The 26,596-nt window shown below is 36.9% G+C and overlaps 1 protein-coding gene and 1 pseudogene across 1 annotated transcript; one reads left to right on the forward strand and one right to left on the reverse strand.

The window, feature by feature from the left end:
- Positions 1-2,631: 2,631 nt before the first annotated feature.
- Positions 2,632-3,570, forward strand: LOC103566560 (olfactory receptor 7G1-like). Its single transcript, XM_070626681.1, has one exon. The coding sequence runs from the start codon at positions 2,632-2,634 to the stop codon at positions 3,568-3,570; it is 939 nt and encodes a 312-aa protein (XP_070482782.1).
- A 17,911-nt stretch (positions 3,571-21,481) lies between these two features.
- Positions 21,482-22,414, reverse strand: LOC103566561 (olfactory receptor 7G2-like; annotated as a pseudogene).
- Positions 22,415-26,596: the final 4,182 nt, after the last annotated feature.

The raw sequence follows: 26,596 nt of genomic DNA on the forward strand, positions 1-26,596 counted from the left end.
TAATGCCATGACATAGACTCCATGTAAGTGGTCTCCTACTTATGCTTCTCTCTCTGGTTCCAGGGGCAAACAGAATCTTAAATTCTGACTTTATTTTCTCTAAAGTTCTTATCTTGGGTTGAGTCCTATAAAATTGTCAGTTCTTGATTATATTTTCCCTCTGAAACTCGCAATAGAATTTAAACGTCATTGTGTTATTACTTCAATATATGTTCCTGTCCAATTTGTAGTTTGCCTTTTCTCCAAATTTGTTAGAAGTTTAATCAAAATGTATAAATTTTTCATTCTATTGTTTTTCTCATTATTGTGCTTTTGAGATTTAATCATGTTATTGGGCATGACAGTCACTATTTCCCATCCTCTGTGATTTTACATTATGCGTGGTGACATTTCTAAGTAGATATCCTGTCCAATATTAATGGAAATTTTGTTTTTTCTGGTTTTCTGCTGTTACAAATAATCTGTTTGAATATTCTCATATATATGTCTCTTGGTGGAAATGAGATGGAGTCTTATACTTGCAATGAAATTATTGTGGATAAAGGAGTATGAATTTTTCTTTGGGTAGTTCCAAAGAGTAATCCTAAGTTTTTGAATCAATTACACACATATTAGGAGATCCTGATGATCTCTATCATCACCAATATTTCAAGTGTACTGATAATCTAGTGGGTTCAAAAACTGTTTCATTAATTGGAACATTTCTTCTTATTATATGATTGAGAGTCTTTTCACATATTCATTTTCTTCTCTTTTAAATATATGTTTGTGGTATTTCTACTGATTCGTTTATCTTTTTCTCATTAATTCATGATTTATTTACATAATTTCAAACTGCAGTCCCCTATTGTGAACAAAAATGTACATTGAAACTGTAGCGAAACAATTAGAAAACATGGTTATGAAAATCTACTAAGAAGTAACAGATCTGTCTGCACTGATCAGAGACAAAATTTTCACAGAGAATAAAGTAAAATCCATTGTATAAATATACACAGTGAAAATTCATATTCAGGAAACATAAATTACTCAGAAAAACTCCTGAGAATTTCCAATTTTGCAATAAGTTAGCAAAATTTTTAAATATGTCATTTATATCCACATATGTGAACTATATTTTCACACTTAAAATCGGTATCAGACTTTCCAATGTCATTGATTAGATAGAGATCTCTTCGTTCACACCTAAAAAAAGGATTAGAATCCAATTAAAGAAGAATGGTTTATGCATATTTGAAAAAAATTTGAAATGGATATGAGCAGGCACAGATAGAGAAAAGTAGATGGTGTAAACCTGATCTCATAGGGAAGCAACCATTCTGAATTCCTCCCATCTACAGTCTTGGTCTTTAAGGATTTGCACTGTCCTGGGAGCCAAGGACAATAAAATTGCTATGCTAATGAGGAGTTTTGGAAATTGAACCTCTAAGGACATAGAGATTGCGATCTGCCTGTGACCACCTCATGCAACAATCCTTTCCATGAAAAGAAGTAGCTCATCTGAGCCTCCTCCCACACATGGTTCCTCCTACCCAGCAGCCCAGGTCTTACGCAATCCCTCTGCCCTTCTTGACGACAGATATCCAAGATGATATATTCAAAGGAGATGTCAAGCATCATTCCACTGTGATACTGGCCCGGTAATCTACTGTCCCTTAGCCAATGTTTGGAAATGAGGGCGTGTTCATCCAGGGGAAGCTGTGAAGAAAATACATATATAAAATGATTAGAACGAAGTCACCTATGGTCCTCCTGCCTGTCTGTCATGCTCTTTACACATTTTCTTGTACTTTGCACCAATTTTCAAGCACTTGTCATTTACTAATCTCGTATTCAATAATTGCTATGACCAGGATCATTTCTACCTGAGTAGAAATATGCCATTTTTAAAACAGGATAACTTTTAAAATTCTCTGATATTTACTTACCATCTTGTGGTGAGAGGTCAGCATATTTGGTAAAGTTGATCTTATCTTGCATTCCTGGTTCTTGACATACCTATGTATTATCTCAGTTGCCTGTCTTTGGTCTCAGGGGATCCAGACAGAATCTTCAAGCTGCCTCTCTAGTCTATTTGTTTCTCCTTATAAAATTACCAAAGGTTTTAAATAATCAGAACAACATAGCCAGTGTAATTTTACAAAATTACCACCATTTAACCCTTTTCAGAATCAATGATTGTTAACGCTCTGCTATATCAACTTTGCTTTATTTTTTAAGAAAAAGAATAATATACATACACACATCATTTTTCTTCCCCTCTTTCAGTCTCCTTCCCTTCCCAAGATGGTTTGCTTTCTTTTTTTTTTGGTGAGGAAGACTGGCCCTCAGCTAATATCTGTTGCCAATCTTCCTCTTTTGCTTGAGGAAGATTGTCACCGAGCTAACGTCTGTGCTATTTTATGAGGGATGCCACCACGGCATGGCCTGAGGTGTGGTGCTAGGTCTGCACTGGGATCCAAACCTGTGAACCCCAGGCCACCGAAGAGAAGCATGTGAGCTTAAAAACTACGCTGCCAGGCCAGCCCTCCAAGATTGTTTTTGCCTTTGGCAATGCTCCTCCTACTGGTCTAGAAAACATACATTTGATTATATTGTCACTCTAACATTTCCATCAGATTCATCAACAATATGGATCCCAGAAATGAAACACATGTTTCACATTTCCTTCTCATGGAAGTGACAGAGGATCCAGAACTGCAGTCCCTCCTTTCCAGCCTGTTCTTGTCCATGTACCTGGTCACTATTTTGGGGAACCTGCTCATCATCCTGGCTGTCTGTTCTGACTCCCATCTGCACACCCCCATGTACTTCTTTGTCTCCAATCTGTCTGTTAACGACATCTGTTTAAGCACAACCACGATCCCAAAGATGCTGGTGAACATCCAAACACAGAATCAGAGCATCACTTATGCAGGCTGCCTGACACAGATCTGCTTTGTCCTGGTGTTTGCAGGTTTGGAAAGTTGTCTTCTTGCCGTAATGGCCTATGACCGCTACGTGGCCATTTGCCACCCCCTGAGGTACACAATCATCATGAACTCTCGCTTCTGTGGACTGCTGATTCTACTCCCTCTGTTTATTATCATTCTGGATGCCCTGCTCCACAGTCTGATGGTGTTGCAACTGTCCTTCTGCACAGACCTGGAGATTCCCCTCTTCTTCTGTGAAGTTGTTCAGCTCATCAAGATTGCATGTTCTGATACCCTCACCAATAACATCCTGATATATTTTGCAACCAGTGTATTTGGTGGTATTCCTGTGTGTGGAATCATCTTCTCTTATACTCGAATAGTATCCTCTGTTTTGAAAATGTCATCAGCAGGTGGAAAGTATAAAGCTTTCTCTACCTGTGGGTCTCACCTCTCAGTAGTGTCTTTATTCTATGGGACAGGCTTTGGAGTTTACATTAGTTCTGCTCTCACTAACTCTTCTAGAAGCACTGCAGTGGTTTCAATGATGTACACTGTTGTCCCTCAAATGATGAACCCTTTCATCTATAGCCTGAGGAACAGGGACGTGAAGGGAGCCTTGAGAAAACTCATCAATAGGACACCTTCTCTTCAGTGACATTGTGACCTGCTTTGAACTAGGGTTTCTAGAATGAATAAAAGTGACAGAAATATTGGTAAGTCAGAATGCCTGATTCTTGCATCATCAACTTCTTCCAAAATGACTAGATAATATAATGAGTAAGTGAATTTTAACTTGTGGTTGAAACCTAATTTTCTGTTTCTGTAGCTTTGTGGTGTTTCAAAAATGAGTTCCATTCCCTAAGCTCAGTGTCTTTGGTGGGGTCCTTAGAAGGTGACCTGAGGCAAGGTTTATGCTTGTATTGTTGGAGCATCAGAAGAAAAAAAGGGAGATGTTGAATAGGTTAGGGGGAGGATCAAATAAACCTGTGGTCACAGCAAAGACTCGACTGTGTCTGATCACATAATTAGGGCCATGTGAATTGCACCCCTGAGACCAGCCTACTGTGAGACACGGAAGGAGTTATTCTTTCATACTCCAATTTAGTAATTCCTCAGCTCTATCACTGGTCAACTGTGCAGGGCAACATCAGTATCCACTACACTGAGTTTTATCATCTATCAAATCTGCTATGATGTGATTATTAGTGGTTAGAGATGATTGTCAGGTATTTGATCTTGATTAGTAAGGAAGATATTGTTTCTTCTTAGAGAAAGTAACCCTGATTCTAGTACGCCAAAACAATAAAGAGAATTGTCTCTCCTTACAAGAACTTCGCACATAGGGAATGTAGAGGAAAATTCATTTATTCAGCCATGTGGTTCCCAGTTACCCCCATGGACCAAGATGGGTGCAACAAATGCAGACATCATAGCTAGACATGGTGACCAGAGAGAGAAATTTGACTTCTCTTCCTTAGGTCTATTGATACCTTACATTGCATGGAGTTATCCAGAATATATACCTTTAAATCCCTTCGCTGTGAATAGGATCATATGCCTCGTCTAAACCTCATTTCTGATGTGGAGAAAATGATTACTTTGAGAGTCTTAGACTGAGTACATGGAGTGTTTTTCTTGCTTGCAAGCCCACCTCCACAAGCACTGCAAACACTTAGGACACTGCCTGACACATAGCAAGTTCTCAACAAAATTAACCAGTATCATTGTGTTCCATACTTGCTTATGTTCATACGTTTGTATTCCGCCTGTTCTCATGAATTTTTACTACATAATTCAGCAAGTAGATTTTCCTTTTAGGTTATATTTCTCAGTTTCTTTTACTGGTCTGAGTAAAAATAAAGGAAACAATGTTTAGGTAGGCAGAGCAAAGGTTGGTAATCTGGCATGTAATTATCTTTGAAACCTTCTCATTGGCTGATTTATAAGAATATATATGAATTTGCACTTTTTTCTTTGAGGAAGATTAGCCCTGGGCTAACATCCTGCCAATCCTCCTCTTTTTGCTGAAGAAGATTGGCCCTGAGAGAACCTGTGCCCATCTTCCTCCACTTTATATGTGGGATGCCTGCTACAGCATGGCTTGACAAGCGATGCGTAGGTCCGTACCCGGGATCCAAACCAGCTAACCTGGAGCCACTAAAGTGGAACATGCAAACTTAAGCACAGTGCCACCTGGCAAGCCCCTCACTTTTCTTCTTAACTATCTGATCTTGTTGTGTTTCTTACTCATCTCTGGTGGAGTCCTCATGAAAATCATACTTGAATAAAATTAATTATATCACTGATGTCTTAGAACATTATCTGCACTCAAGATTCTCATGCAAACCTTTTTAGTGTGTCTTTCTGAGAGAAGTTATTCTATGGAGAACTATGTTACTGTGAGAAGGAGTTGTTGAGTGTAAAACAAGAAAGCAGAAAGGAAACTTAGCAAAATCAGGTGGATCGCATTTCTAGTAATCACATCACTTCAAAGAATTCTCTCTACAGGAGTGAAAGCAGTGAAGGTCTCAAAGGAGAAAAAGAAGTTACTGGAGATCCTTGTATTCTAGTCACGATTTCAGGTTGAGGAGGTTGTTTTATTTTTAGCACCACATCTGGGATACAGCTTTGCCTGGGAATCATGCTACCTCCTAGTCCAGAGCCTTCTGCATCAATGTTCACAGAACACCCGGAGAGTTGAATCACCTGGGGCCTTTGCACATATGACGGGTTTCCAAACCTCACTGAAGTACTACTGACTTTGAATCTCTATGGAGACATGAGGAATGAGCCTCCTTATGAAGCACCCTGTGAGGTTCTGATGACCCCTGAAGTCTTAAGTGCACGAATGTGATATTAAAAGAATATGGGAGATTGTGTTTAGAATTAAGAATGTGGGAGGACTTTTCTTCAATTTACTTTTTAACAGTACACATACTAAGTACTGTACTTACTTGTACTTACTTACTTGTACTTACTTACTTGTAGTCCTGAAAGAATAGTAACACAACGAAAACATTTTTTTAATCTATCCAGGGGTTAAAAATAGATCAATGCTATCATTATAGAACCCACCTGAAGCATCTCCCACTCACAACACTCCCATCTCAAGTGGCATACACTGTCCTAAATTCTGCACTTATCGTTTTTCTGTTAGGTTTAATTTTATGAAATTTCCAATATTTGATCATATTTCCCTATGAAACAGGTAACAGGTCTAAAAATCGTTGGCTTATCGATAATCCCCATGTGTATTCTTGTCTGATTTGTAAATCTGCCTGTTTCCAACTTGTTAATTCTTTGTGTTTACATTTTGCATCGTGATTGTTTTCCTCATTATTGCAGTTTCAAGGTCATGTTTGTAGTAGCAGGAAATAATTCATTTCCAATACTCTGGACTTTTTACATTATTTATGGTATCTTTTTAAAATAGATGTCCTTTCTGATACTTACAGATATTTTGTACTTTTGTAACCAATTTCATGGTATTATAAATAAACTCGTTTAAATATTCTCTTCTATATCTCCTGGTGGAAATGAGAGAGTGTATTACAATATGGATGGTAATATTGGATATAAGAGGTTTTTCTAAGTTTTTCTAACTGTTCCTAGTCAATACAATAGAAAGCCCTGGTGATTCATATCATCACCAACACATTTCAAGTATCCTGATAACCTAATGGGTGTAAAAATGATTTCATTAATTTGTATGTTTCTTACTATATATGGTTGATAGCCTTTTCAAATATTTATTTTATACTCTTAAATATCTGTTTTTGGTACATCTGTTGACCTGTTTATCTTTTCTAATTGATAAATATGACTTCTTTATGTTATCAGACTATTATTCTTAGTGATATGCACTGAACATTTCTTTTTAGATGTGTCTTGTTTTTGGATATCTTTTATAGTTTTTTCCGTTTTTTGGATGAACCCAGTGGTTAATTTTAATGTAGCTGAATTTCCCATTGCTTTCCAAAATGGCATGCACTAAATAGGTCTAGTTTATGAAACCCACAGCTACATCAGTCATAAGGGCTTGCTGATTTGGCTTTTACATTTGAAACAATACCCTTCTTGTGACTTAGTTTTGCCTTTGATGTGAGGCAGGAATCTAGATTCATTTTTTTGTTTTTATTGAGGTGATTATAGTTTACAACATTGTGAAATTTCAGTTGTACATTATTATTTGCCAGTCGCCATATGAATACTCTCTTTCACCCTTTGTGCCCACCCACCAACCACCTTGCCCCCGTCAACCACTAAACTGTTCTTTTTGTGTGTTTCTTTATCTTTCACATATAAGTGAATCATCTGGTATTTGTCTTTCTCTGTCTGGCTTATTTTGCTTAACATAATACCCTGTAGGTACATCAATGTTGTTGCAAATGGGGCACTTTTGTCTTTTTTATGGCTGAGTAGTGTTTCATTGTACACCACATCTTCTTTACCCAATCATCAGTTGATGGGCACTTGGGTTGCTTCCACTTATTGCCTATTGTGAATAATGCTGCAATGAACATAGGGGTGCATGAGTCTCTTTGAATTGTTCACTTCAAGTACTTTGGATAAATACCCAGTAGTGGGATACCTTGGTCATATGGTAGTTCTATTTTTAGTTTTTTGAGAAATCTCCATACTGTTTTCCATAGTGGCTGCACAAGTTTGCATTCCCAAGAGCAGTGTATGACGGTTTCCTTTTCTCCACAACCTCTCCAACATTTGTTATTTTTTGTCTTAGTGATTATAGCCATTTTAATGGGTGTAAGAGATCTTAGTGTAGTTTTAACTTGCATTTCCCTGATGATTAGTGGTGTTGAACATCTTCTCATGTGCCTATGGGCCATCTGTATATCTTCTTTGGAGAAATGTCTGTTCACATCCTCTACCCATTTTTTGATTTTTTTTTTTTTGGTTGTTTTTGTTCAGTTGTATGAGTTCTTTATACGTTTTGGAGATTAACCCATTGTCAGATATATGATTTGTAAATGTTTTCTCCCAGTTGGTGGGTTGTCTTTTCATTTTGTTGATGGTTTTCTTTGCCTCGCAAAAGCTCTATAGTGTGATGAAGTCCCACTTGTTTATTTTGTCCTTTGTTTCCTTTTTCTGAGTAGACATGGTATTTGGAAAGGGATCCTTTTAAGACCAATGTCAAAGAGTGAACTACCTTTATGTTCTTCTAGAATTTTTATGGTTAATTTTTAACCATAAAACTGATTTTAATTTTAACAGGATTTAATTCCTGTTAAGAAGTCAACCCCATAACCACTACAGACATTCACAATAATATTTGTCAGATAAAAAATGCTAATTTAACTAGTATTCATACCATATGTGTTCTATCTTTCTGATATTTATTAATCTTTTAACGTTTCTTCTCTCACATATTTTTTCTACATTGTCTTCAACAATGAGATTTATTTACCATTTTGGTAATATTTGTCAGCTGCTTTTTCTGGTTGATTAACATAATCACATGAATAATTATTATCTAGGAAGAGTAAAGGCTGGTAATGTTTTCCTCACACTTTGCTATGATTTCTTCTTATTGATTTGTTTATAAGAAAGTATCTGAGTTTTTACTTTCCTCTTGGTCACTTCATCTTGCTGTGGTACTTTTTTCTCTACTGGAGTGCAGAGAAATATCGTCATAAAAATTAATCGAATCATTGAATACTTAGATATTGGCTAAAGTCTTTGGGCTCTCCTGAAAAACATTTTAAGGTGTCTATGAAGAGATCAGTTTTTCTATGGAGATGGATGTTACTTTTAGAAGGAAATGTTGAGTGTGAAACAGCACAGGAGAAAATGAAAGCTTGCAGGATTAAGGAGAAGACTTCTCCCCAAAGCAGAAAAAAGCAGGACTACTAGTCAGAATCATTTCAGCGGGTTTGTGGGTGAAATGATGGAAATCTCCCCAGAGCATCAAGAAAGTGACCAGAGTGGGGCCAGCACCATGGACTAGTATTTAAGTTTGGCATGTTCTGCTTTAGCAGCCTGAGTTCAATCCCAGGCATGGACCTACGCCACTCATTGGCAGCCATGTTGTGGTGGTGACCACATACAAAAATTAGAGAAATAGTGGCACCGATGTTATCTCAGGGCAAATCTTGCTCAGTAAAAATGAAAACAAAAATGAAATTGCCCAGAGACCTTTCCATTGTGGCTATCATATGAGAGAGAGAGAGAGATGCATTATGTTGAACATCACAATTTGAGGAGTGCTCCCTTCTTGGTCACCATGTCTTGTAGTACAGAGATTCCTGCAATGACTTCCACAGAACATTTGCAAATATGATTAAGCTGAGGCTTTTGTACAGCAGGAAGGTTCCTGGACCTCACAAAAGAAGGACAAACTTTGAAACTCTGCAGAGAAATCAAAGGATTCACACTTTTAATAATAATTTTATGAGATTCTGCTTCATTTTGAAGTTTGAAATGCATAACTTTAATATTAGAAGCCCATGGGAGAATGTATTTAGAATATGGAATATGAAGCCATTTCCCAAGGTTTTCTTGTTAAAACATATAAAAAGTAGTGTGTAAAATGGATCTATATTTCTTAGAGTTCACTAACATAATGAAACACATATACCTATCACCTGGGTGAAGAAATAAAGCAATACTCTCATCAGAGAACCCACTTGAAGTATGTTTCAGTCATAGCACCCTCTCTCTCCCCAATGGCAAATGCTATGCTGAATTTATAACTTTATTTGATGCTTTTCTATGAAGTTGAATTGTATGAAATTGCCAGTATTTTATCCACAAACTGGGCAATAGGATTCTATATTATTGTTTGATCACGCCATATGTATCTGTATCCAATTCATAAATTGTCTTCTTTTCTAACTAAATTGAATCTTAATGTATGCTTTTTGTGTGTTGATTGTTTTTTACATCTTTGTGATTTTGAGGTTGAAAAAGGTTGTTTGTTTAACAGCAATTCATTTTCAGTGCTCTCTATTATTATATTATGCATCATGACATTAAAAAATAGGTATCTTTATAAAACTCAAACATATTTTGATTAGCATTTTTCTGCATTTATGAATAAATAAATCTGTTTAAATATTGATATAAATCTTTTCTGTTGGGAAGAAGAATATTTTATATTTGGGATAAAACTATTGGGTATATGCAAGTACCTATTCTTTCTATATTTCCAAAGACTTTTCCTCATGATACATATCCTCACCAAAAGATTTCCATTTACACTGACAATCTAGTGGGTGTAAAAATCATTTTGTTGTTTGACATTTCCCTTAAGTTTAATGAGATTGAGTGCCTTTTCACATGTTAATGGGCCATTTACTTTTACTCTCTGTTAAATATATCTGTTTATGGTTTTTCTATTGAGCCATTTTTTTTCTTGTTAATTCCTAAGAGTTCTTTATATAACCAGAGTATTAATCCTTGTCAGTGATATTCATTGCTAATTCAACTTTATGTATGTGGCTTGCTTTTGCACATCCTTTATAATGTTTAATAAATCAACACAAGTGCTTAGTTTTGATGTAGTTGAATTTGTCAATACTTTCCATAATGCCTTGTGTTCAATAGGTCTTCTTTACAAAACCATTTATTATTTGGATCTGAAGAATTTGTCATTTTGGTTTTTATATTTGAAGCATGAATCCACCTGGAAGTTAGTTTTTCCTTTGATGTAAGGCAGGAATCAAATTCATTTTCATGGTCCTGCATCTTTTAATAACTAGTTCAATCAGTCACTGTAATTCTGCTTCTGCAATAAATAAACTATCCAGTGATAAGTTTGTCAGTAAGCAGCAAAACTGAGTCACATACCAGGAAAAAATACTTTTCCAGAGAAAACTGGTGATTCATTCTGTCTTTCTGAGCTCCCTGAGGACAAAGCTTGATTTTCATTTCTTAGTATCCAGAGAATTGAATGTCACTCCTTAGTGTTGGCACTCAGGTCATCTGAAGTTTCCTGGTTTTGCAAATAGAGATCTTATTCTACTGTAGTTAGGTTGATCAGTTTGTGCTTATTTTCCCATTCCTTTTTTTTTTATATGATTAGCTAGGTGAGATCTTTATTCTTCACCTGTTACCTGGCAATGAGGAGGCTGTGGAACAATGTGAATAACCAAGTCAAGTCTACAGGCTACGTATGCCATCTACTGGTGGCTCTATTGATGTCTGAACTACTTTAAAAAGCAGATACTACAGAATAAAAGGACTGATTTGAGAATTTACAAATGTCAACATTTGCCATTAGAGTTATCTTCTTAAAGTAAAAATAACATACATAAAGATTATTTACAGTTGGTATTCTACTCCATTCCTCTCCTTTGATTCCTAGAGATGCAGTCTTGAATTTGGTGAGATTCCAGTGGTATTTTATACTGCTTTTACACATATGTGTATTTATGTGTATGTGTGTATATATCTATATATTGTATGAAAATACATATGTATGTGGATACATATATATGCCACAATCAAAACACTCATCAAATTGAGAAAATAAAATTGTTATGCCATAAGACAGTGCAATATGTAACATAGTTAAATTTAATGAACCAGAGTGAAATGATCCAGGAGTGGTAAATCACAAAATGTATTGTTTTGAACATCAGTTTCAAAATGACATTTACATTATATAAAGAATTAAAACACAGAACAATAACATTGTTTATGGATAGCATTGTAGATGAGGAAAAAGTTTTCCTTGACCCTCATAGGGTCCCTGGCTGGGTCTGAAAATTAAACTGACTAACACAGATTAACAGGAGAAAAGCATGCACATTTATTTAACATAAGTTTTATGTGACATGGGACCCTTCATAAGGAACTGAAAACCTGAAGAAACCGCTAGAACAGAGTATTTTTATGCTAGGTTTGATGAAGAGTAGGCAGTTGTGTATAAATATGATAGATAAGACAGTGTGAAGCACATGTAGTATAAACTGGAGGAAATAGCAAGTTTTGTTTGTTAGAATTCTTCTCAATGTCCATTTATCTCCAGAGATAATGACGCTCCTTTCCTCTGGGTATAAGGAGGGATTGCATTAAGGTTTTGTGATCCATTTTAGGGGTAAAGAACTGGAGAAAGTCAGAGCAGTCTTCTTGTCTCTGCTGTTTTCTCAAATTCCTTCAGCATAAAATATTCAATATGCTAAGTGTCTATATTTTGGAGTAGCGTGTCCTGAACTGCATCCGTTTCACACTAAATGGATTGAAAAACAGGGAAATAATATATATCAAATTCAGTGTAGTGGTTCCCTCTGGGGAGTGAAAAATGCTCAAGAATGTGGAAAATAAAGTTGAGAGGACGGAGGACCTTAAAATATACATGTATTATTTTGTTTATAAAAACTTAATGCAAGATAACAATATATTTGAATTTGTTGAAGCTGAGTGGCAGATTCTCAGACATTATTGTTTTTAGTACAATATCTGATAATTTAAATGTTTCATCATCAAAAATGAAAATTCATATTACATATGTAGTTGAAAACCTTAATTAAATTTCTCATACTATAGATATCTTGTTAGTCAAACTACTTTTCTCTCTTGGATTTTCATTATTTGTGTGGGTGCCCTTAGATTATTTATTTTAACTTTGTTTATTCATTTCTCATCCTTGTAACATTCTCATAAGGCTTTGTGATGATTCCTATTATACACATGAGTATAGTAGAATGCTTCTTGCACAGTCATTACAATTTATTTATTCACAAAGCAATTGCTGGAGCCTGGATTCAACTTAGATGTGTCTGAGTCAGATATCTTACCCCAAATGATTTATGATGCTGTGATGATTCCATGATCAGGGCCCAGAAATTCTTATCGGTGAAGCAAAGTTGGCCCAGGGCTATTCAGCTCTAAATATTAGGATATTAATTAGTTCTTCACACTCTTGTAGATTTTTTTCTAAACCATTGGTTCATAAGAATAACGGGCAAATGTAATGATACACCCTGAACATAGCCAATTAACTTGCCTGTTTTGGGTAATCAATGACTATATTCTCAGATATCTTATCTTAACACAAGAAGTAGGAGAGTATCCTGGCTCATAAGCTAGGGATTCTTGTAAGAGCTAGTGCTCAAGGCACTCAGGCTTTCACAGGGTACCAAGAGAAAAAAGCAAGAGGATCTGAAGTCATGATTGATTTTCAATATTTATTTTTCTGACCTTATCTGTTAATTATACAATTGAGACAGATTTGTCAAAACATAGAAGGAGTAGGATCAAGCAACTGAATATCGAGGGATTAATTATTTCTATAATATGCCATGGAAACTCAGAAATAAAGGATAGGATGTGTCCCATTGGGCTAGCTAGGGAGGAAGTAAAGAAAAGGAAAAATAAATCTAGAAGTAATAACTTATTCATGGGAACTAATTACGATTTCAGTTAATTTAAAATTTAAAATACTCTAATGTCTTTTTCTATAAACTTTCAATAAAAATGTGACTGGTAGCTAAACAGAAGAGAGTGTACATGTGTTTATTTCACACTGCCTTTGTGTGGTAGGGGCAAGAAAATTGTAAAAGTAAGTTCTCATTTTCTCATCAGTTGTCATTATCATCTTAAATAACAACTACTTCATACTTACTAGGTTTTCAGGTCCCTGACAAACCATTAGAGATTGAGATTAATTTTTTTCTTTTTGAGGAATATTAGCCCTGAGCTAACATTGGCCGCCAATCTGCCTCTTTTTTCTGAGGAACACTGGCTCTGAGCTGACATCCGTGCCCACCTTCCACCACTTTATATGTGGGACGCCTACCATAGCATGGCTTGCCAAGCAGTGCCAAGCGGTGCCATGTCCACACTCGGGATCCGAACCCGCGACCCCGGGCTGCTGAAGTGGAATGTGTGCGCTTAACTGCTGTACCACCGGGCAGCCCCATAAGAGATTAATTTTTTTAAACTCCAGAACTACAGAATCATTTGAAGTATCCTGATATACTTTGCTCATTTTCCTTTTCTTTTCTTAAGGCTGATTTGACAATGTTCTTTCTTCTCCTACTACTAAAACAACTCTCCTGTCAAGTAGCTTGGACTTGTGTGTTGGCAGATGGAATTTTTCTCATTTTAGGATTCTGCTGAAGACACACTAACAAATTGTTGCTTTCTTTCTTCAGTATTTTTTTCCCAAATCTCCATGCAAGTACTGCATCTTAAATTGTTGTTTTTTGGAGAGAGGAATGTGCTACTTATCACCTCATGAGAAAGATGCTTTAATCTTCAAGTAATTGGGGGGAAAGGGAGTCTCATCACCATAGGCATATACATTATATAGTGCACATATATTAATGGCCATAGTCAATTTCCATACTGTTTTCCATAGTGGCTGCACCAATTTGCACTCCTACCAGCAGTCTATGAGTGTTCCCTTGTCTCATTTTCCTCTCCAACACTTATTGTTTCCTGTCTTGTTAATTATAGTCATTCTGATGGGAATGCGGTGATATCTCATTGTAGTTTTGATTTGCATTTCCCTGATAGTTAATGATGTTGAATATCTTTTCATGTGCCTGTTGGCCATCTGTATATCTTCTTTGGAAGATCTTTTTCACGTTTCTTTAATTGAGTTGTTAGTTTTTCTGTTGTTGAGATAAATGAGTTCTTTGTATATTTTGGATATTAATCCTTTGTCAGATATACGGCTTGCAAATATCTTCTCCTACTTGTTAGGCTGTCTTTTCATCTTGTTGATGCTTTCCTTTGCTGTGCATAAGATTTTTAGTTTGATGTAGTTCATTTGTTTATTTTTGCTATTGTTTCCCTTGCCCTGTCAGACATAGTACTTGAAAATATGCTGCTAAGACAATGTTGAAGAGTGTACTTCCTACGTTTTCTTTTAGAAGTTTCATGGTTCCATGTCTTACATTCAAATCTTTAATCCATTTTTTTAAACCACTTAGGATTTATTTATTCTAACAGAGAAATGTCTTGCCACCTAATTAAAATCTGGTTAAAACAGAAAACTAGGTGGTTAGGTCACTTTTGTGTCCTTGAAAATAGAGTCAGATTCTTTATAAGGAAGTATGAAATGTACGGTAAGGGCAGTAAAAAAATCACTGATGCCAATGCTGAGGGTGTGCAGTGAGTTGTCCTGTGCCCTGTTGATAAGGGGCAAGTGCATGCTATTTTGGAGGGCAGTTTGCAGTGTCTCCCAGCCCTGGGTGTGCCTCTGTTGACTCAACAGTTCTGTTTGAGGAATGTACCTCCAAAACAATTGAAGCATTGGCTACATAGCTCTGTGCTAGTCTCCGATGAAAATAGATAGCCCTGGATTCACTGTTGTTGAGTTGTGGCATTCATTTCCATTTATTGACCACCTCTTCCATGGTGACTGCCAAGCCAGACTCAGGGTACTTATTTACGTGCCTGTTACTCTTTGCTTGGCAGCTTCTGGATCTCTACACGTGGGGAGGTGAGGCCCTGGTGGTGTGGGAAGGGCAGCCTCTGAACGCGCACTTATCTTTAATCCATTTTGAGTTAATTTTTGCGTATGGTGGAAGATAATGGGCTACTTTCATTCTTTTGCATGTGGCTGTCCAGTTTTCCCAACATCATTTATCAAAGAGTCTTTCATTTCTCCAATGTATATTCTTGGCTCCCTTGAAAATTAGCTGTCCATAGATATGTGGGTTTATTTCTGGACTCTTGATTCTGTTCCACTGATCTGTGTGTCTGTTTTTGTGCCAGCATCATGGTGTTTTTGTTACTATAGCTTTATAGTATATATTGAAATCAGGGAGTGTGATACCTCGAGCTTTGTTCTTTGTTCTCAGAATTCCTTTGGTTATTTGAGGTCTTTTGTTGTTCCATATAAATTTTAGGATTCCTTGTTCTATTTCTGTGAAAAATGTTGTTGGAACTTTGATAGAGATTGCACTGACTCTGTAGATCGCTTTAGGGAGTATGGACATTTACGCTATGTTAATTCTTCCAATTCTTCCAAGCGTGCAGAATATCTTTCCATTTCTTTGTGTCTTCTTCAATTTCTTTCAACAATGTTTTATAGTTTTCACTGTACAGATCTTTCACTTCTTTGGTTAGATTTATTCCTAGATATTTGATTCTTTTTGTTGCAATTGTAAATGGGATTGCATTCTTAATTTCTCTTTCTGCTACTTCATTGTTCGTGTATAGAAACACTATTGACTTTTTTATGTTGATTTTGTGTCTTGCAACTTGACAGTACTCACTTATTATTTCTAAAAGTTTTTTTATTTTGAGGAAGATTTGCACTGAGCTAATATCTGCTGCTAATCCTCCTCTTTTTGCTGAGGAAGACTATCCCTGAGCTAACATCCATGCCCATCTTCCTCTACTTTATATGTGGGACGCCTTCCACAGCATGGCTTGACAAGTGGTGCATAGGTCTGCACCTGAGATCTTAACCAGTGAACCCTGGGCTGCCTAAGTAGAATGTCCAAATTTAACCACTGTGCTACTGCACCAGCCCCATTTCTAAAAGCTTTTTAGTGGATTATTTAGGGTTTTCTATATATAAAATCATGTCATCTGCAAAGAGTCATAGTTTTACTTCTTCCTTTCCAATTTGCATCCCTTTTATTTATTTTTCTTGCCTCATTGCTCTGGCTAAGGCTTCCAATAGTGTATTAAATGAGTGGTGACAGTGGGCATTCTTGTCTCATTCCTGTTCTTAGAAGGATAACTTTCAGTTTTTCTCCTTGAGAATATTAGCTGTGCATTTGTGCTACATGGCCTTTCTTATGTTGAGGTACTTTCCTTCTATACCCATTTTATTCAGAGATTTTACCATAAATGGGTGTTGTGTCTTGTCAAATGCTTTCTCTGCATCTTTTGAGATGATCAAGTGATTTTTGTTCTTTGTTTTGTTAGTACGATGTATCACCTTGATTGATTTGTAGATATTGACTCATCCCTGCATCCTTGGAATAAATCCCACTTGATCATGGTGTGTGATATTTGTATTGTATTGTTGCCTTTGATTTGCTAGTATTGTTGAGGATTTTAGCATGAACATTCATTAGTGTCATTGGCCTGTAATATTCTTTTTTTTTTAATGTCCTTGTCTGCTTTTGGTATCAGGGTAATGTTGACTTTGTAGAATGAGTTAGGAAGACTCCTTTCCTCTTCAACTTTTTGGAAGAATTTGAGAAGGATAGGTATTAAGTCTTCTTTGAATGCCTGGTAGAATTCACCAGGGAAGCCATCTGGTCTTGGACTTTTACTACTTGGGTGGCTTTTGATTACTGTTTTGATCTCCTTACTGGCGATTGGTCTACTCAAGTTACCTATTTCTTCTTGATTCAGTTTTTGAAGGTTGAATGCTTCTAGGAATTTATCCATTTCTTCTGGATTATCCAATTTGTTGGCTTATAGCTTTGCAAAGTTTTATGCAAGGTCTAATAGAACATTTCTGTTGCAGTTTTTCTGTTAAGTGAGTAGGCCCCCAGTGTGCCTGGTTGCTAGGCTCAGGGGCTTAAGATTGCTATAGACCTCCAGGCTGTGAGGCTGTTGTCAGCTCTCTCAGGATTGCAGCTAAGTAGGGCTGGCCCCAGGCATGGGACCACCCAATTGTTTCATGCTTTTGAATGTGGGGCTGATTCCCTATGTGGCTGTTTGGGAAGCACAGGTCTTCTGCTACTGATAAGCCTCTCAGCCCACAGGTCCACACCCACCATCAACACAGTCCTGGCCTGTGCACACTTACTGACTGCCTTGAGCAGACCCAGACACCCCATTGCAGAGGCCCCACACTCTCCACCCACTCATCATGCATGAACTGCCACACAGAGGCAAACCCACTCACCTACCTGCAGAAGATCCAGGCACCCAGCCTATGCAGGCCAAAAAGTTGCCCAAGGGCTTGCCCTTGGGTGGGGCCAATCCCTAGGACAGATTGCCTGCCTGCTCTGGCTGAGCTGGATCAAATTAGCACTCTAGTTTCCATGGAAGGCTGTGGGCTAACAGGCCAAGTTAACAACTCCAATGGTGTCCGCCAGTGTCTGTGTCAGCATGCCTGTACTAGGTCACAATAATGGCTGCTGCCCATCTCTCAGTCCCTAGAGAGTTCTCATTTCTCACCAGGATTCACCCAGAGCCTATGAAGTTAGTCTCTTTTTAAGAAAGGACTGTGAATCTTTCTTTCTGGTGATTTTAAGTTGCTTTCCAAAATGGGTGAATTTGTGCATGGTCCCTTTAAGAGCTGGCTTTTTTTCTGCGTATGTCTGATAGCTTTTCTAAAGACATTCTCCGTTGTAGTTAACAGCCAGCAAAGCCAGACATTATGAGACTCAACTCATTTGCTGAGCTCAAAGTATGCTTATAGCAGCAACACTCCCCTGCTCAGGTCCCCTGCTCCCCTAGAGAAGGCTGTGTACCTTAGGATGGTTCCTGTCTGGCTGACCATGAAGCTTGTGAAGGTGGCTTTTTTTTTTTCTCTCCAGACAGGAATTTCTGCCTCTTGTTCCTCCGTCAGGACTACCCCTTGCTGTGGGGGTTCTTTTTATCCAGTTTTAAGCTCTCTTTCAGGGAAATTGTTCCAAAAAGAGTTGCAACTTGGTTGTTTTCTTGGGAGAAGGTGAGTTCAGAGTCTGCCTACACCACCATCTTGACATCTTGGATGAAGGCTATATTTATTCATGTTATTTTCTTACTTTAAGAAAAGAACTCTGACAGCAAATATCAACATTTACTAAATCTAGATGCATAGATACATAGGCACCTTATCTATTTTTCTATTTTTTTGCCTTTGAAAATATTTTATAGATTACTAAAGAGAAACAGATAGACTGGAGTGTAGTTATGGGATCTTCTTTATTCTTCATCTCCTCTCTCTCAAAATAGTCATAACCAAGAAACAGGGGCAAAGCAAGATATCTCTTCTAGAAAGTGGAATCCTTAGCCAGGAATGGAAAAGAAAGGAGAAGCTGGTCACAAACCTCTCCCTCTTGCCAAAGAAATTAAAGAAAATGTTAGAGAATTGTAAAGCATTTTGTTTTCAAAATTGAGCAAAAGTAGATTGTTCTTCAGCATGGAAAGTTTTCTGGACTTTAGGATAAATGTAGGAGATTATTAGAATGAGAGATGCCTGAGTACTGCTGCAAAGGTACAAACAGACAAGTTCAGGAGAGGATGATGAACTATTAGGCAGGACCCTCAGCAACTGCTTAGTTCTGCTCATCTTCGTGATGGACTCTCCTTAAACTGCCCCTAGATGTACTGGTAAACAAAGACCTGTCTCTGTTTGCAAAACATAAATTAGGAGACGTCGGATTACCCAGGTGCCAATAGCAAGGAATGGCATTCCATTCTTCCCTGAATGTGAAACAGAACAATGGAAGCTTTGAACTAAGGGAGCACAGGAAGACAGGGAAGCCTTGGGCTCCCAGACAGCAATTATGGTCCCTGGTACTAGGGTCATGTGGCTTGCATAATGACATGTCCATGGCTGTTGAGTATGGTGGCCACAGACAAACTATTTGCAGTCTCTATGTTCCTTGGGCGTTCAATATCTAAAGCCTTTCATTAATCAAACCTTTTTATTCTCATGTGATCACAGGGCAGCAGAAATTCTTGAGGAGCAAAGCTCAGAGAAGAAGTTCTTTACTTTGGTTGATTCACCCTGAGAGATCAAATGCATGCCATCTTTCTCTACATCTTTCTTGGCTGAAATCCCTTTCAAGTCACCTACACACCTAAATACATCTTCCTTCTGTTATTAGATTCTCATCTTTCTAAAAGTTATATTTAAATACAACCATGTCCTAACAATGAGATCAGGAAGACTAATACCACATTTAAACTGAAAAATGTAGTTTCCTTACATGGGTAGATACACTATCTTATAAGTACATGTGCTAATATAGGGAACGTACCCTAAAAATGCAAACACCAAGGGCAAATTCTTTGTATGGCTCACTGAATGTTGGTTCTGCTTGTGCATATTATATTTAGCAGTTTGTAGTATATTCTGCATACTCAAGTGTAACAGAAATTTGTTCTCTTTATAGAATTTCACTATCGACTTTTCCTAATTCAATATTAATAGCTTAAATGTACTTTTATTCCACATTATCGACCAAGGAATACAATTATGGTTCATGGTTATCAATACTGTTGCAGTAAATTACAGATTATCAAAGTAGCAGTGATTCAATGTGACTTTGATTCAACCTCTGATTCAATGTGATTTGAGGACATAACCATAAGACTTTGGGCTTGTTAGTTATAACAACAAGTTTTCTCTTAGCTGATTGTTATGACACAATTATTACGACAAGGATACATACAATAAACTTGTTGATTAGAAGGAAGAGCCCAAACAAAAAGCAACACATAATGGACAGTTTATTTTTTGCAGAAGTCGGATTACAATGATTGGATAAACAAATAAAAAGGTACAGGGACATAAAATGAATTTGACTTCCTATCTCACAGCAAAGTAAAAATTAAACTCCAGGTGAGATCATGCCTCAAATGTAAAAGCCAAAAATACAAATCCTTTATTTTGAGGTAAGTATGGGATACAGAAACAATGCCTATTGAGAATGAACCACTAAAGAAAATACTGACAAATTCAACTAGAATAAAATTAAGCATGTATGTTCATCCAAAAAACATTATAAATAATTTGCAAAAGAAGCTATAAAAATATTGAAGAAATTTTCATTGCATATAACTAACAAAAGATTATCTCAATTAAGTAAACAACTGTTACAAACTAATAAGAAGAAACAGGTGGCTCGATAGAAATACCACACATAGATATTTCACAGGAGAGGAAAAGAAAATGGCCCATAATATGTGGAAGACTGTCATTCTCATAATAAGGGTGAAGCTATCCTCAAGGAGCATAGAATGCATCCCTACTCTCTTATACTCATGCAATCCTTACCTCTGAAGTTCATAGAATGAAAAGTAACTGTTTCCTGTTTGAGAATATACGAGGCAGGATTTTATTTGGTTGTTAATATCCATAACTTTTTTAGCCTCAAGCAAACACATCAAAATCATCTCAAACCACTAAGGCAATTCAATTATGTCAATGTTATAGATGATGAAACTATGTATGGTGAATTCTGATATTTCTCCAGAGAGGTACACTTAAATAAAGACAACTCTTAGTAATTAGTGTGTTGGGTTCACAAAAGTCAGCTCTCTTGCCTCACAAGAATCTTAAGGCTAGGGTAAAATTCACATGGTCCTAACCATTAGATAATGTGGAAACTGTCTCTCCCAATAACCATGGCCCTGCTTAAATCCTTTGCTTGCCGAAATCCCTTCTCCAAAGTGGTTCTGATAATGCCATCCTCCAAAATCACTATAACATGATCCCAGGGCTCAGGTTCTCCTTCTGTGAAACATGACCCAAAAAAACTGAGTTTAGACAGTTGCAATCACTTGTCAAACATCCCAGAGTTTGATAAAGAGCAAAATCAGAATTCAAGCCCAAGTTTAAATGTACTTAGCCATCATGCTGTTTAGTCATGATGTAGACCTTGCTGATAAAAGCTAGGTATTCTCAGACACAGAACACCTTTCACCTTGACTCATTCCAGAAACCTGATCCAAATATGATGACAAAATTATTAGAGAAAAGTTACCTTACTGATTATTTTTCCCAAAGCTCCCTTTATGTCCCTGTTCCTCAGGCTATGGATAAAGTGATTCACCATTTGAGGAACGAAAGTGTACAACACTGAAGCCACTGCAGTCTTCCTGGAAAGGCAGTAACTGCAGAACTAATGTACACCCCTAATCCTGTACCGTAGAAAAAGATGACAACTAAGAGATGAGATCCACAGGTGGAAAAGGCTTTATATTTTCTGCAAACTGTTGGCATTTGCAAAAGAGAAGAGATGATTTGAATATAAGAAAAAATGATCCCAGAGAGAGAAATTCCACTCAGTATACTACCCATAAAATTAGCCAGGAAGATACTGATGAAGGAATCAGAACAGGTGAGCTTGATGACATGAGCAAGTTCACAGGAGAAGTGTGGGATTTCCAAGTCAGTGCAGAAGGACAGCTGCAAAGCCATAAGACTGTGGAGCAAGGCATCCCTGATGCTAATGAACAAGGAGAATAGAATCAGCAGTCCACAGTAGCAGGGGTTCATGATGACTGTGTACATCACTGGGTGACAAATGGCCACATAGTGGTCGTAGGCCATTATTGCAAGCAGACAATTTTCAAAACAAGCAAAAACCAGAACAAAACAGACGTGGAGGAGGCAGCTGTATAGGTGATGTGCTGATTCTGTGCTGGATATTCACAAGCATTTTTGGGATTGTGATTGTGCTTAAACAGATATCAGTAAAGGACAGAATGGAGAGAAAGAAGTACATAGGGGTGTGGAGGTGGGAGTCAGAACTAACAGCCAGAAAGATGAGCAGATTTCCCAGGATCGTGATCAGGTACATGGACAGGAACATGCAGAAGATGAGAGGCTGCAGTTCTGGATCATCTGTCAACACCAGGAGAAGCAATTCTGAAACATCTGTTTGGTTTCTGGTTTCCATGTTGGTTTTGAATCTGATGAAAAATGCTGTGTGACAAGAAAATAAAATATGTGGTCTCTGGACCAGCAGCAGCAGCAGTCCCTGGGAACATCTTAGAAATGCCAATTCTTGGACCCCACTCCAGATTCACTGAGGATAAAAGCTCCAGAAGTAATGACCAACAGCCTGCTTCAACAAGGTCTCCAGATGATCCTGACATACACCAGTGTTTGAGAACTGCTGCTCTAGAAAAATGTTCATCTATATTGTGAACCCAAGTGAATATTCAAATCTTTTCTCTGATGTTTCTCCTTACATCCTTCTTCTTTCTCTCCTCCTCTTCCCTCTACTCACATAATTAACCCCAACATCATTGAGCAATTATTGTCTACCACATTGGGCAAGTCTTGAGAATGAAAGTAATAAGATATGACTTCATTCCTTTAGAATCATTCCACATCTTCAAACAGTCAGAAATATAATAATACAATTACAAAGTCTGTCTCATCTTTAGGGATGTCTTCCCCTAAGGTAGTAAGTGACAAATGATCAAATACAAGGGAACAAATAAAAATCCAAGCTGAATGGGAGCAAGGATGAAATGCATTGGATCATAAAAAAGACACATAAAATTAACAATTTGATGTTTCTTAGAAGACAAACACTTGTGAGATAACTCTAGCACTGGGTATCCTAACGGGCACATTCCTGTGCAGTCATGGTCCTCTCTCTTTTGAGGAATACAGAAGTGGCTATCAGAGGATCAATCATTTAGTTAATACTCAGCTTCAGACTCTCTGAATTTAATCCAGCCTCGAGCACTTGCTTTGTGAATGGGGAAACTCTTTAAGTGTGTGGAAATCCCAGTATTCTTGTTCGTATATTGCGAACTACCAGAAAACTTGGTGGGCTTGTTGCAATGGTCAGAAATGAATAGAGTTAAAACAGTCAGCATGTTGCTCAGCATATAGGAACCTCATATTGATATTTTCTATTGTGAGTTTTTTCCCCACAAACAATAGTACCTGTCATGTAACTGGTCTTGGTGGGGCAAGTTGAGGAAAGAATAAAGAAAGAGAGCTCCCCTTGTATAATAAGCACAAATTTCAGGGATAGGTTTATGTGCTGAATTTTCCTCTGGTAATCTTGATCATGTAGAGGGGGAAGGAAGGCAGTATCAATGATATCAATATTCATTTGACATAGACATAAAGCAGTTAAAATGAGTTACATAATAAATTAGATCTAGGAATCAATATAAACAATGAAAAAAAGAGAAAAAATTGTTTGATATAAAGTCTACAGCATGAGAAGTGCTTAAATGTTTTTAAAGCTACATTGGTGTTTATATTTATTATGGATTACTGAAGCACAAAAAAGTGTAGAGAATTATAATAAATGACCGGTCACCCATCCATTAACATTATCAAGTTCATGCTCTTCGCCATCATTCTTTAGGTATTTTCATTGCCATAAATAATAGACATATTTGAAGCCCTCACATCAGGTATTTGTACAATTTTGAATCTTTCCTTACCTGAGGGAAGCTCTACACTAACTTGATCCACATTATCCACCTGCATGTTTTTTATATTTATATTATTCTTCTAAAAACATTGCATTGCTCCTTCTTTTTAAAAAGGCATATATAAGCATAATAAAACTGTGCATGTCATTTTACAATTGGTTTTCACACTTATATTTTTGTTAATGTATTCAATTTCCTTCATTCGTTTTAAGTACCATAGAGTGCTTCACTCTATTGTCGCATCATGATTTACTTCTATATTTCCTAGCTGAGAGACATTATAATGTTTTATACATATATATACACACACACACATTCACACATACACATACACTCTCTCTATATATATGTATTTATGGATATATACACAATATGAAACCATGCCTGTGGTTTGAAGCCATCACATTGGTGCATGAAGCGAATGAAGGTGAATATAAAAAGGGAGCCTTCCGTACATATACTATTTTGCTACTTTACAAAAGAAAAAAGCCTGAAGTTGCTATAGCAGAATGCCAATATTTGCTAATTCTGGAAAGAGGTAGATGGTGGTATTTTAAAATTATTATTACATCCATGCTGTCCTTATAATTTAAAATAATCAATAGTTTTATAACGATGAACAAGTAGACAAAGGAAGTAGTCTGCTCTGTCTGTTTGGGTCTACACTTCCTTCTCCAGAATCCTCACACCCAGGCAACAAAGAGAACACAAAAGGCATTCTGTACAAAGATGGATGGGAAGGTAATGGGAAGATAGGGTGAAGCTGACTAACATCTCTCCCCTTCACCACCAAAAAAATGCAAGTTAATGTCAGAGAATTTTATAACAGTCATGTTTGTGAAGGGGAGAATTTAAGCTCAAATGCTAAATGGTTCTTCCTATTACATATAGAGAGGAGAAGACAAGCATAATGAGAGCTGAATGAGTATTGTTGCAAAGGTACAAATGAACATGTCAAGATGATGACATACAGGCAGGAATCCCATGGAGGATTTAGTATTGAACGTCTTAGGAACGGATTCTTTTCACAGCTGTGCAGGGATGAAACTGTCGCAACACCTGCCCTCATGCCCAAAACATTGTCTAAGAGATTTTAGGTTACCTGGCTGGCTTCATTGTGGGATGATACTTGGCATCTTCCCTGGGTGTTGAATGATAGAGACAGAGAATCTGTCTTTGAGAAAGGCTGAAGGACTGAATGAAGCCCCAGGCTTGTAGGCAAGAAGGATCATCTCAGGGAAGTGGCTCAGGCTTTGCTTCCTGACTGAGTGGGGCTGTTGAATGAGGTGGTCACGGAGAGGCTCTTCGCAGTCTATGCCTCCCTGGTGGTTCAACATGCGAAGTTCCTCATTAGACACACTTTCATTGTTATTCAGATCCCAGGACAGTATAAATCCCTTAAGACCAAGACTGTAGAAGGGAAGAATTCAAGATGGCTGATTCCATGTTTCTGCAAGGCCAGGTATATGCCATCCAGCTCTCTCCACCTGTTTCTGCTCACTTCATTTCACATACCTTGCACACACACACCACCTTCTCTAATTGGATATCAGTCTTCATTTTTTGGTGCAATCAATGGGATCCCTACCTAATTAATGATATCAGGAAAATGGATTCTAACTTTGAGTGTGAAAGTATACGTTCTATATTGGTATAAAAATATATTTATAAATAGAGCTAAGCTATTGTAAAATGCAAACAGTGACGATTCTAGTAGTCACTGTTCCTGAACCTTAATCTTCATAAGCTATTACATAAATTAAATAAACTATTAGATAAAAATTAAAAACTATTACTTCTTAAAAATTAAAAATTATTACTTATTAAATCATAAACTATTACATAAAAAATTTTAAAAACTATGACATAAAAATTACAAACATAAAATGTTTATTTATACAGCAGATTCTAATCCATGATCTGTAAACTATTCTGACTGTGATCAATATGGACAGACTTTGTAATTTTATAAACACCTTTTCCAATTTCATCACAATACGTTAAGTGTACATTTTTCCTTAGTAATAGGGGATTGTGGATTGAAATTATGGCACTTGATTTTTAATAGAGTTATGAGAAATTACAACAGCACTGCCAAGGCAACAGTATGTTGGCTCACCCATACTCTCAGTAGACTGAGTGAGATTTCAACCATAATTTTATAGGTGAAGATGGTGCTCCAGGTTAATATTTAACCACAAACTTTACGTCATTAATGAATTTAATATGTTAATGCATTTATCAATTTATTTTACCACATATTAACTTTTCCTACATTAACTTTGTTTTTTAGTCAATAAACTTCTTGATATAGTATTAGAAACAAACATAAGAAAAGATGGCATTTGAATGTCACCCATTCAATTCAACACGTTAAAATAGAAAACATACAAAAAGACATAGCTGGTCTCATAAAACAAGAGAAGGCTTTCCATGTTCCTCACAAGTAACTCAAACATAACCAGTGAGTGGACTAAAGTCAAGGGTTCTATGGATTACTTCCGTAAGGAAGAAATTAATCTCTCCTGTTAATGAGCACACTGGAAGTTAAATATCCTGGAAGAGATTATGTGCTTGAAGTCAAAGACAAGAACAGAATTTCAATATTTGACAAATGTGGTTGAACAGGAGAGTTGTGGACACTGCCTGAGCCTTTGAATGTGAACTTGAACAGC

This window comes from Equus przewalskii, chromosome 6 (assembly GCF_037783145.1).
Source record: "Equus przewalskii isolate Varuska chromosome 6, EquPr2, whole genome shotgun sequence".
NCBI classification, from domain to species: Eukaryota; Metazoa; Chordata; class Mammalia; order Perissodactyla; family Equidae; genus Equus; species Equus przewalskii.